General features: G+C 46.2%; 1 protein-coding gene across 1 annotated transcript in view; it reads right to left on the bottom strand.

The window, feature by feature from the left end:
• Window positions 1-12,581, bottom strand: part of LOC106594065 (anoctamin-3) — a 113,953-nt gene that overhangs the window by 29,998 nt on the left and 71,374 nt on the right. Inside the window, exons 13-14 of the mRNA XM_082956642.1 lie at window positions 10,220-10,316; window positions 5,847-5,907 (exon numbers count right to left, since the gene is read on the bottom strand). Coding sequence (XP_082812768.1) covers window positions 5,847-5,907; window positions 10,220-10,316 — 158 coding nt within the window. The remainder of the gene's footprint in view (window positions 1-5,846; window positions 5,908-10,219; window positions 10,317-12,581) is intronic.

The raw sequence follows: 12,581 nt of genomic DNA on the forward strand, positions 1-12,581 counted from the left end.
GAAGAGCTCAATGAATTTCAACTTGGCAATGTCATAGGATTGCTAATCAAATTTCTGCCCTGCTAGAGCTGAACCGGGTCAACTGTAAATACTCTTATTGTGAAGTAGAAACGTCTAGGAGCAACAACGGCTCAGCCGCGAAGTGGTAGGCCACACAAGCTCAGAGAACGGGACCCCCGAGTGCTGAAGCGTGTAGAGAGTAAAAATCGTCTGTCCTCGCGACCGAGTTCCAAACTGCCTCTGGAAGCAACGTCAGCACAAGAACTGTTTGTCGGGAGCTTCATAAAATGTGTTTCCATGGCCGAGCAGCTGCACACAAGCCTAAGATCACCATGCGCAATGCCAAGCGTCGACTGGTGTTGTGCATTGGGACTCTGGAGGAGTGGAAACGTGTTCTCTGGAGTGATGAATCACATTTCACCCTCTGGCAGTCCAATGGATGAATCAGGGTTTGGCGGATGCCAGGAGAACGCTACCTGCCCGAATGAATAGTGCCAACAAGTTTGGTGGAGGAGGAATAATGGTCTGGGGCTGTTTTTCATGGTTTGGGCCCCTTAGATCCAGTGAAGGGAAATCTTAACGCTACATCATACAATGACATTGTAGACAACTTCGTGGCCACAGTTTTGGGAAAGCCCTTTCCTGTTTCAGCATGACAATGCCCTGTGCACAAAAGGAGGACAATACAGAAATGGTTTGTCGAGATTGATGTGGAAGAACATGACCGGCCTGCACAGAGCCCTGACCTCAACCCCATCAAACACCTTTGGGATGAATTGGAACGCCGACTGCGAGCCAGGCCTAATCGCCCAACATCAGTGTCCGACCTCACTAATGCTCTTGTGGCTGAATGGAAGAAAGTCCCCACAGCAATGTTCCAACATCTAGCGGAAAGCCTTCCCAGAAGAATGGAGGCTTTCCACTAGACAAAATGCCTGTGTAGCTCAGTTGGTAGAGCATGGCGGTTGCAACGGCAGGATTGTGGGTTCAATTCCCACGGGGGACCAGTATGAAAAAAATATATGCACTCACTACTGTAAGTCTCTCTGGATAGGAGAGTGTGCTAAATTATTCACTACTTTAAGTCTCTCTGGATAGGAGAGTATGCTAAATGACTCACTACTTTAAGTCTCTCTGGATAGGAGTATGCTAAATGATTCACTACTGTAAGTCTCTCTGGATAAGAGAGTATGCTAAATGATTCACTACTGTAAGTCTCTCTGGATAGGAGAGTCTGCTAAATGATTCACTACTTTAAGTCTCTCTGGATAGGAGAGTCTGCTAAATGATTCACTACTGTAAGTCTCTCTGGATAAGAGAGTCTGCTAAATTCTAATTATAAAAAAATTTAATGCCTGTGATTTTAGAACGAGATGTTCGACGAGCAGGTGTCCACATACTTTTGGTCATGTAGTGAATGTATTGATAGCATTCGATTACTGCTACAGTGATATTTGGGTTGATAATCAGATTCGTGCCCTGCACCAATGGGCCTTGGTCAAAAGTAGTGCACTATATAGGGAATAGGGTTCTATAGGGCTCTGGTCAAAAGTAGTGCACTATATAGGGAATAGGGTTCTATAGGGTCCTGGTCTAAAGTAGTGCACTATATAGGGAATAGGGTTCTATAGGGTCCTGGTCTAAAGTAGTACACTATATATAGGGAATAGGGTGTCATTTGGGATGCATATGGATGTTTTCCATGTACTTTATTGGAGTCTGTTGAACAGAGTGGAGGTATTAAAAGATTTCTTTGGGAAAGTGTAGGAGAACGATGTTGGGACACAGTCCATCAGCCAGGTGTGGTGTATGTTAACATCAGTGTGGTAACTGTGTGGGTTTTATTCTCACACACACACAGATTCTCCCTCCTGGGAAGATTTTCATTACTCAGCTAATTATTTATTACTATTAGACTAATTAGTAAGCCTAAGAGTCAAATTAAGAAATTAACTCCAATTAGTCTAACATTCATTTAGTATAGAAATTTAATTGTCTTATTTAATTACTTGTTTACAGCAAATCAACAACCTTTTCTTGCCCATGGAACCCCACCCAGGCTAACAGGCTAACTACCAAGGATGCCCACCCAGGCTAACAGGCTAACTACCAAGGATGCCCACCCAGGCTAACAGGCTAACTACCAAGGAACCCCACCCAGGCTAACCACCATGGAACCCCACCCAGGCTAACAGGCTAACTACCAAGGAACCCCACCCAGGCTAACAGGCTAACTACCAAGGAACCCCACCCAGGCTAACTACCAAGGAACCCCACCCAGGCTAACAGGCTAACCACCAAGGAACCCCACCCAGGCTAACAGGCTAACCACCAAGGAACCCCACCCAGGCTAACAGGCTAACCACCAAGGAACCCCACCCAGGCTAACCACCGAGGAACCCCACCCAGGCTAACCACCAAGGAACCCCACCCAGGCTAACAGGCTAACCACCAAGGAACCCCACCCAGGCTAACAGGCTAACCACCAAGGAACCCCACCCAGGCTAACAGGCTAACTACCAAGCAACCCCACCCAGGCTAACAGGCTAACCACCAAGGAACCCCACCCAGGCTAACAGGCTAACCACCAAGGAACCCCACCCAGGCTAACAGGCTAACCACCAAGGAACCCCACCCAGGCTAACCACCATGGAACCCCACCCAGGCTAACAGGCTAACTACCAAGGAACCCCACCCAGGCTAACAGGCTAACTACCAAGGAACCCCACCCAGGCTAACTACCAAGGAACCCCACCCAGGCTAACAGGCTAACCACCAAGGAACCCCACCCAGGCTAACAGGCTAACCACCAAGGAACCCCACCCAGGCTAACAGGCTAACCACCAAGGAACCCCACCCAGGCTAACCACCGAGGAACCCCACCCAGGCTAACCACCAAGGAACCCCACCCAGGCTAACAGGCTAACCACCAAGGAACCCCACCCAGGCTAACAGGCTAACCACCAAGGAACCCCACCCAGGCTAACAGGCTAACTACCAAGCAACCCCACCCAGGCTAACAGGCTAACCACCAAGGAACCCCACCCAGGCTAACAGGCTAACCACCAAGGAACCCCACCCAGGCTAACAGGCTAACCACCAAGGAACCCCACCCAGGCTAACAGGCTAACCACCAAGGAACCCCACCCAGGCTAACAGGCTAACCACCAAGGAACCCCACCCAGGCTAACCACCAAGGAACCCCACCCAGGCTAACTACCAAGCAACCCCACCCAGGCTAACAGACTAACCACCAAGGAACCCCACCCAGGCTAACAGGCTAACCACCAAGGATGCCCATTATATGCCTGCAACAACAACAAAAAGTTTATCCCGTGAATGATAATGGCAAGGAGACGTAGAGTAATTCAAATTATACAGTAGATTTATTTGAAAGTGAATTGGTTTTTGTAGACCGTTTTTCTTTCTACAGTATGTATCTTGCTCTCTAGTTATTGTCTTCATTTCTCATGTGAAGAAGTTCATTATTTTCAGAGCTAAAATGATCCGTTGAGTTCAGATATAAATATATTACATTTACCGCTGGTTGCAGTTGTGTAACTGTAAATGGTTTGTGTGTGTTTGCCCACAAATGATTGAAAATAACCAAATATTTTGGGCCATTGGAACATGCAATTGAGAGAAAGCCCCTGTTTTTCCAGATGACTGTGTGATCTCAAAACGCTACAGAGGGTGGTACGGACAGTCCAGTACATCACTGGGGACGAGCTCCCTGCCATCCAGGACCTCTATATCAGGCGGTGTCAGATAAAAATTCCCCAAAATTCATACCGACACACACACACACACACACACACACACACACACACACACACACACACACACACACACACACACACACACACACACACACACACACACACACACACCTGCTACTCTGTTCTTTATTTTATGGAGTGAATGGAATGGTAGCAAACATGAATACCAGAGAGAGAGAAGGCAGGGGGGAGCGAGAGAGAGCGAGAGAGAGAAGGCAGGGGGGAGAGCAAGAGAGAGCGAGAGAGAGAGCGAGAGAGAGAAGGCAGGGGGGAGCGAGAGAGAGCGAGAGAGAGAAGGCAGGGGGGAGCGAGAGAGAGAAGGCGGGGGGGAGAGCAAGAGAGAGCGAGAGAGAGAGCGAGAGCGAGAAGGCAGGGGGGAGCGAGAGAGAGCGAGAGAGAGAGAAGGCAGGGGGGAGTGAGAGAGAGAGCGAGAAGGCAGGGGGGAGCGAGAGAGAGAGAGCGAGAGAGAGAGAAGGCAGGGGGGAGCGAGAGAGAGAGAAGGCAGGGGGGAGAGCAAGAGAGAGCGAGAGAGAGAGCGAGAGCGAGAAGGCAGGGGGGAGCGAGAGAGAGCGAGAGAGAGAGCGAGAAGGCAGGGGGGAGCGAGAGAGAGAGAGCGAGAGAGAGAGAAGGCAGGGGGGAGTGAGAGAGAGAGAGCGAGAAGGCAGGGGGGAGCGAGAGAGAGAGAGCGAGAGAGAGAGAAGGCAGGGGGGAGCGAGAGAGAGAGAAGGCAGGGGGGAGAGCAAGAGAGAGCGAGAGAGAGAGCGAGAGCGAGAAGGCAGGGGGGAGCGAGAGAGAGCAGAGAGAGAGAGCGAGAAGGCAGGGGGGAGCGAGAGAGAGAGAGCGAGAGAGAGAGAAGGCAGGGGGGAGCGAGAGAGAGAGAGCGAGAGAGAGAGAAGGCAGGGGGGAGCGAGAGAGAGAGCGAGAGAAGGCAGGGGGGAGCGAGAGAGAGCGAGAGAGAGCGAGAGAGAGAGAGCGATAGAGAGAGATAAGGCAGGGGGAGAGCAAGAGAGATAGAGAGAGAGAGGGGAGGGGGGGAGCGAGAGAGAGCGAGAGAGAGAGAAGGCAGGGGGGAGCGAGAGAGAGAGAGCGAGAGATAAGGCAGGGGGAGCGAGAGAGAGAGCGAGAGAGAGAGAAGGCAGGGGGGAGCGAGAGAGAGATAGAGAGAGAGAGCGAGAAGGCAGGGGGGAGCGAGAGAGAGAGAGAGAGCGAGAGAGAGAGAAGGCAGGGGGGAGCGAGAGAGAGAGCGAGAGAGATAGAGAGAGAGAGGGGAGGGGGGGAGCGAGAGAGAGCGAGAGAGAGAAAAGGCAGGGGGGAGCGAGAGAGAGATAGAGAGAGAGAGCGAGAAGGCAGGGGGGAGCGAGAGAGAGAGAGAGAGCGAGAGAGAGAGAAGGCAGGGAGGAGGAGCGAGAGAGAGAGAGAGCGAGAGAGAGAGAAGGCAGGGGGGAGCGAGAGAGAGAGCGAGAGAGAGAGAGAGAAGGCAGGGGGGAGCGAGAGAGAGAGAGCGAGAGAGAAGGCAGGGGGGAGTGAGAGAGAGAGAGAGCGAGAAGGCAGGGGGGGAGCGAGAGAGAGAGCGAGAGAGAGAAAAGGCAGGGGGGAGCGGCGAGAGAGAGAAGGCAGGGGGGAGCGAGAGAGAGAGCAAGAGAGAGAGAAGGCAGGGGGGAGCGAGAGAGAGATAAGGCAGGGGGGAGCGAGAGAGAGATAAGGCAGGGGGGAGCGAGAGAGAGATAGAGAGAGAGAGCGAGAAGGCAGGGGGGAGCGAGAGAGAGAGAGAGCGAGAGAGAGAGAAGGCAGGGGGGAGCGAGAGAGAGAGAGAGCGAGAGAGAGAGAAGGCAGGGGGGAGCGAGAGAGAGAGAGCGAGAGAGAAGGCAGGGGGGAGTGAGAGAGAGAGAGAGCGAGAGAGAGAGAAGGCAGGGGGGAGTGAGAGAGAGAGAGCGAGAGAGAGAGAAGGCAGGGGGGAGCGAGAGAGAGAGAGCGAGAGAGAGAGAAGGCAGGGGGGAGCGAGAGAGAGAGAGCGGAGAGAGAGAGAGAGAGAGAGAGAGAGATAGAAACTGAGAAAAATGTCTTTACCCCATATAGCCATGAAGATAGCAAAGAACACAGTTCCTCCATTGTCAAAGAGATGGGTCACCTGCAGAAACAAACACAGAGGTAAATAAACAATTCCCTTGGGTTGGAATCAATACTGTCATTACCTGCTGGAACGAGGACACGAACATCGATGACATCCCAGCAGGCAAAACTGGTTGTAATGATGTCCTTTCAACCAGTTCTGCCCACTTCCCATTTGCCTGGAAATATATCCACAGCCCATTGGGCTCCCAAATGGCGCAGCGGTCTAAGGCACTGCAGACACCCTGGTTTGAATCCAGGCCGTATAACAACCGGCAGTGGGGTGGTGCACGTCTGGGTTAGCTCAGCGTCGTCTGGGTTTAGCCAGTGTAGGGCCGTCATCGTAAATAAGAATTTGTTTTTGCCTAGTTACATAAAGATTAAATAAAATGTTATAAAAAAAATCTAATATATTTTATGGCAGGTCATATATCCATTAAGCTTTCCAGTCATGAAAGCTCAGCATTCCAGTCATGAAAGCTCAGCATTCCAGTCATGAAAGCTCAGCATTCCAGTCATGAAAGCTCAGCATTCCAGTCATGAAAGCTCAGCATTCCAGTCATGAAGGCTCAGCATTCCAGTCATGAAAGCTCAGCATTCCAGTCATGAAAGCTCAGCATTCCAGTCATGAAAGCTCAGCATTCCAGTCATGAAAGCTCAGCATTCCAGTCATGAAAGCTCAGCATTCCAGTCATGAAAGCTCAGCATTCTAGTCATGAAAGCTCAACATTCCAGTCATGAAAGCTCAACATTCCAGTCATGAAAGCTCAGCATTCCAGTCATGAAAGCTCAGCATTCCAGTCATGAAAGCTCAGCATTCCAGTCATGAAAGCTCAGCATAGTAAGTAGCTGTGCACATGCTGGAACGGCTCATAGGCTCCTGCTCCCATCTCCTGTTTCTGTAGTGTGAGGCAGCTTGATGTACAAGTAGGCCTACACCCTCTGGATAGGACGCTAGTCTATCGCAGGGCCTTAGCCCCAATCTAGCTCATAAATGCTGAGTGTCAAGAACAGAGACGCATTGGGTCTCATTTTTACAGGTCTTTGGTATGACTCGGCCAAGGACCGAACTCCCAAACTCAGGGTGGACGCTCTAACCACAAGGCCACTGAGTTGGTCAGCATAGAGTAAAAGTATGTGAACCCTTTGGATTTACCTGGATTTCTATATGAATTGGTCATTAAATTTGATCTGATCTTCATCTAAGTCACAACAATAGACAAACACAGTTTGCTTAAACTAATAACGCACTAACAATAATACGTTTTTTTTTCATGTCTTTATTGAACACACCGTGTAAACATTCACAGTGCAGGGTGGGAAAAGAATGGGAACCCTTGGATTTAATAACTGGTTGACCCTCCTTTGGCAGCAATAACTTCATCCAAACGTTTTCTGTATTTGCGGATCAGACCTGCACAACAGTCAGGAGGAATTTTCCTCTTTACAAAACTGTTTCAGTTCAGCAATATTCTTGGGATGTCCGGTGTGAACCGCTCTCTTGGGGTCATGCCACAGCATCTCAATCGGGTTGAGGTCAGGACTCTGACTGGGCCACTCCAGAAGGCGTATTTTCTTCTGTTGAAGCCATTCTGTTGTTGATTTACTTCTGTGTTTTGGGTCGTTGTCCTGTTGCATCACCCAACTTCTGTTGAGCTTCAATTGGCAGACAGATAGCTTTACATTCTTCTGCAAAATATCTTGATAAACTTGGAAATTCATTTTTCCGTCGATGATAGCAAGCTGTCCAGGCCCTGAGGCAGCAAAGCAGCCCCAAACCATGATGCTCCCTCCACCATACTTTACAGTTGGGATGAGGTTTCGATGTTGGTGTGCTGTGCCTTTGTTTTCTCCACACATAGTGTTGTGTGTTCCTTCCTAGTGATGTGTGATGAGTGGATGGCCACTCCTAGGGAGAGAAGCAACAGTGCTGAACTTTCTCAATTTATAGACAATTTGTCTTACCGTGGACTGATGAACATAAAGGCTTTTAGAGATACTTTTGTAACCCTTTCCAGCTTTATGCAAGTCAACAATTCTTAATCTTAGGTCTTCTGAGATCTCTTTTGTTCGAGGCATGGTTCACATCAGGCAATGCTTCTTGTGAATAGCAAACGTATATTTTGTGAGTGTTTTTTTAGGGCAGGGCAGCTCTAACCAACATCTCCAATCTCGTTTCATTGATTGGACTCCAGGTTAGCTGACTCCTGAATCAAATTCGCTTTTGGAGGTCATTAGCCTAGGGATTCACATACTTTTTCCAACCTACACTGTGAATCTTAACTCTTCTTGAACTGCACTGTTGGTTAAGGGCTTGTAAGTAAGCATTTCACGGTAAAGTCTACACTTGTTGTATTTGGCGCACGTGACAAATAAAGTTTGATTTGAATGTTTAAATGATGTATTCAATATAGACAAGAAAAATCCAATAATTGTGTGTGTAATTAGTTTAAACACAATGTGTTTGTCTATTGTTGTGACTTAGATGAAGATCAGATGAAATGTTATGACCAATTTATGCAAAAAAATCCAGGTAATTCCAAAGGGTTCAGATACTTTTTCTTGCCACTGTAGTTTAGCATATAGCTGCAATTCAGGGATGAGCTTCTATTTCAATTCAGAAAGTTAAATCCAATTCCACATTTTTCTCATTAACTACGTTTCAATTCACAGTTTTCAAGTTGGAAACAGGAAGTTTGGAAACAGGAAGTTTATAAATACATTAAAAAAAAAATGATCGCTCTTAATCCATATTAATCTCATGATGTAGGCTATACCTAGCACTGTATCTGCGAGCTGTTGGCTAGAGCGTAGGTGCCAAGACCGGGAATTGTCCCTTTTGCTATTTAACACAACCGTTTTTGCGACAAAAGTATCGGTAGAGTTGAACATGTGATGGAAACACATTGACCTTTAGATTTTTATTTGGTACATGAAGAAGAAAAAAAAAAAAAAAAAGTATATTTTGTGTGCACTACATGATCACGCTGATTTTTATCCTCAACGAGTCTGTTTGGTGGAAACACAACACTGGTGGGAAAATGTGCATATTTCCTTTATGCGGATTCTAGAATATTCACGTGAAAATCTGTCGCCAATTGGATGGACACCCAGCTACTGAAAAGAATGGGAATTTCCTGAATTGACTGGAATTGAAATGTAATAGGCCCCAACCCTAGTGGGATCCTCATGGGCAGTAACAGTAATATTACTTCTGTTTACTACAGTACTAGCTAACAGTAATATTACTTCTGTTTACTACAGTACTAGCTAACAGTAATATTACTTCTGTTTACTACAGTACTAGCTAACAGAAATATTACTTATGTTTACTACAGTACTAGCTAACCACAATAGTACTTCTGTTTACTACAGTACTAGCTAACAGAAATATTATGTCTGTTTACTACAGTACTAGCTAACAGTAATATTACTTATGTTTACTACAGTACTAGCTAACAGAAATAGTACTTCTGTTTACTATAGTACTAGCTAACAGAAATAGTACTTCTGTTTACTACAGTACTAGCTAACAGTAATATTACTTCTGTTTACTACAGTACTAGCTAACAGTAATATTACTTCTGTTTACTACAGTACTAGCTAACAGAAATATTACTTATGTTTACTACAGTACTAGCTAACCACAATAGTACTTCTGTTTACTACAGTACTAGCTAACAGAAATATTATGTCTGTTTACTACAGTACTAGCTAACAGTAATATTACTTCTGTTTACTACAGTACTAGCTAACAGAAATATTACTTATGTTTACTACAGTACTAGCTAACCACAATAGTACTTCTGTTTACTACAGTACTAGCTAACAGAAATATTACGTCTGTTTACTACAGTACTAGCTAACAGTAATATTACTTATGTTTACTACAGTACTAGCTAACAGAAATAGTACTTCTGTTTACTATAGTACTAGCTAACAGAAATAGTACTTCTGTTTACTACAGTACTAGCTAACAGAAATATTATGTCTGTTGACTACAGTACTAGCTAACAGTAATATTACTTCTGTTTACTACAGTACTAACTAACCGCAATAGTACTTCTGTTTACTACAGTACTAGCTAACCGCAATAGTACTTCTGTTTACTACAGTACTAGCTAACCGCAATAGTACTTCTGTTTACTACAGTACTAGCTAACCGCAATAGTACTTCTGTTTACTACAGTACTAGCTAACCGCAATAGTACTTCTGTTTACTACAGTTCTGTTTACTACAGTACTAGCTAACCGCAATAGTACTTCTGTTTACTACAGTACTAGAGCTACCAAGGTGGATAACAGAATAGCTTCATGGTTGTATTACTGACCTTTGCATAGACACAGCTGTCACTGAGTTTCCAGGGTTTGCAGTTCTGCTCACACATGGGACACATGATTGTTGTGTTGGCCTCACAGATCTCTTTACTGATGGGACAAAATAGACAAGACAGATATTCATGTCTTTAAAACACATACTAAAAAGGACATGAAAAAAAAAACCAACCGAAGGGTGGGGGGGGGGGGGGGGAGATGAAGATGGACCTACAATTTATTGGGGGAGAATGACTGTTCTGGTGACTTTATTTTTTTTTAAAAGGACATTCTACAGAATAAATGAAAATCAAATGAAGCTGACATCTAAAATATAATTTCCCCCGTCCATAAATGAACCCAATAACATATTGGTCCGTATTATCAGTCAGGTGTGCTATTTAGCAATAAGCATTATCACCTGATGTAGCCTATCAGATGCAGCATAGTGGCTATAAATTAATAGGCTGAGGGTTGCCCATCTGCATGTACCCCATTGGGCTAATCGTTAGCTAGATCGCAAACTCTCTAGTGTAAATAATTGGGCTAATCGTTAGCTAGATCGCAAACTCTCTACTGTAAATAATTGGGCTAATCGTTAGCTAGAGCGCAAATTCTCTAGTGTAAATAATTGTGGCTAATCGTTAGCTAGAGCGCAAATTCTCTAGTGTAAACAATTGTGGCTAATCGTTAGCTAGAGCGCAAATTCTCTAGTGTAAACAATTGTGGCTAATCGTTAGCTAGAGCGCAAACTCTCTAGTGTAAACAATTGGGCTAATCGTTAGCTAGAGCGCAAACTCTCTAGTGTAAACAATTGGGCTAATCGTTAGCTAGAGCGCAAAATCTCTAGTGTAAACAATTGGGCTAATCGTTAGCTAGAGAGCAAACTCTCTAGTGTAAACAATTGGGCTAATCGTTAGCTAGAGCGCAAACTCTCTAGTGTAAACAATTGGGCTAATCGTTAGCTAGAGCGCAAACTCTCTAGTGTAAACAATTGGGCTAATCGTTAGCTAGAGCGCAAACTCTCTAGTGTAAACAATTGGGCTAATCGTTAGCTAGAGCGCAAACTCTCTAGTGTAAACAATTGGGCTAATCGTTAGCTGGAGCGCAAATTCTCTAGTGTAAACATTGTGGCTAATCGTTAGCTAGAGCGCAAATTCTCTAGTGTAAACAATTGTGGCTATCTTGTTGCTAGTTAGCAACATATTGATGACTTGAATGGCACTCAGCTAACCAAGGATCATGTCCTGTGAATATAATGTAGGCCGTTACACCGGAACCCCGTTACATTTAGTCCCGGTCGTCCCCATGCATTTCAACGCCATTGACGCTGCTAAAAACTGGTTCTTAAAAATGGTGCATTTGACAAATAAGTATAGCCTAGTAACAACAGAAAGCTCAGTGATCTTCCTCTTAACAGTGACCTTCAAAACTGCTTTCAAAAAGGTTATGTTTTCCCACGACTGCATTAACAATGTTGTAGGCTACAACGACTGGGCATGCATACTACTCTCCCTGTGCTACAACGACTGGGTATGCATACTACTCTCCCTGTGCTACAACGACTGGGTATGCATACTACTCTCCCTGTGCTACAACGACTGGGTATGCATACTACTCTCCCTGTGGTACAACGACTTGGTATGCATACTACTCTCCCTGTGCTACAACGACTGGGTATGCATACTACTCTCCCTGTGCTACAACGACTGGGTATGCATACTACTCTCCCTGTGCTACAACGACTGGGTATGCACACTACTCTCCCTGTGCTACAACGACTGGGTATGCACACTACTCTCCTTGTGCTACAGCGACTGGGTATGCATACTACTCTCCCTGGGCTACAACGACTGGGTATGCACACTACTCTCCTTGTGCTACAACGACTGGGTATGCACACTACTCTCCTTGTGCTACAGCGACTGGGTATGCATACTACTCTCCCTGTGCTACAACGACTGGGTATGCATACTACTCCCCCTGTGCTACAACGACTGGGTATGCATACTACTCTCCCTGTGCTACAACGACTGGGTATGCATACTACTCTCCCTGTGCTACAACGACTGGGTATGCATACTACTCTCCCTGTGCTACAACGACTGGGTATGCATACTACTCTCCCTGTGCTACAACGACTGGACTACTGCGGTATGCACACTACTCTCCCTGTGCTACAACGACTGGGTATGCAACTACTCTCCCTGTGCTACAACGACTGGGTATGCATACTACTCTCCCTGTGCTACAACGACTGGGTATGCACACTACTCTCCCTGTGCTACAGCGACTGGGTATGCACACTACTCTCCCTGTGCTACAACGACTGGGTATGCAACTACTCTCCCTGTGCGTATGCATACTACTCTCCCTGTG

The sequence above is a fragment of the Salmo salar genome, chromosome 10 (genome assembly GCF_965601325.2).
Source record: "Salmo salar chromosome 10, fSalSal1, whole genome shotgun sequence".
In the NCBI taxonomy this organism is placed as follows: Eukaryota; Metazoa; Chordata; class Actinopteri; order Salmoniformes; family Salmonidae; genus Salmo; species Salmo salar.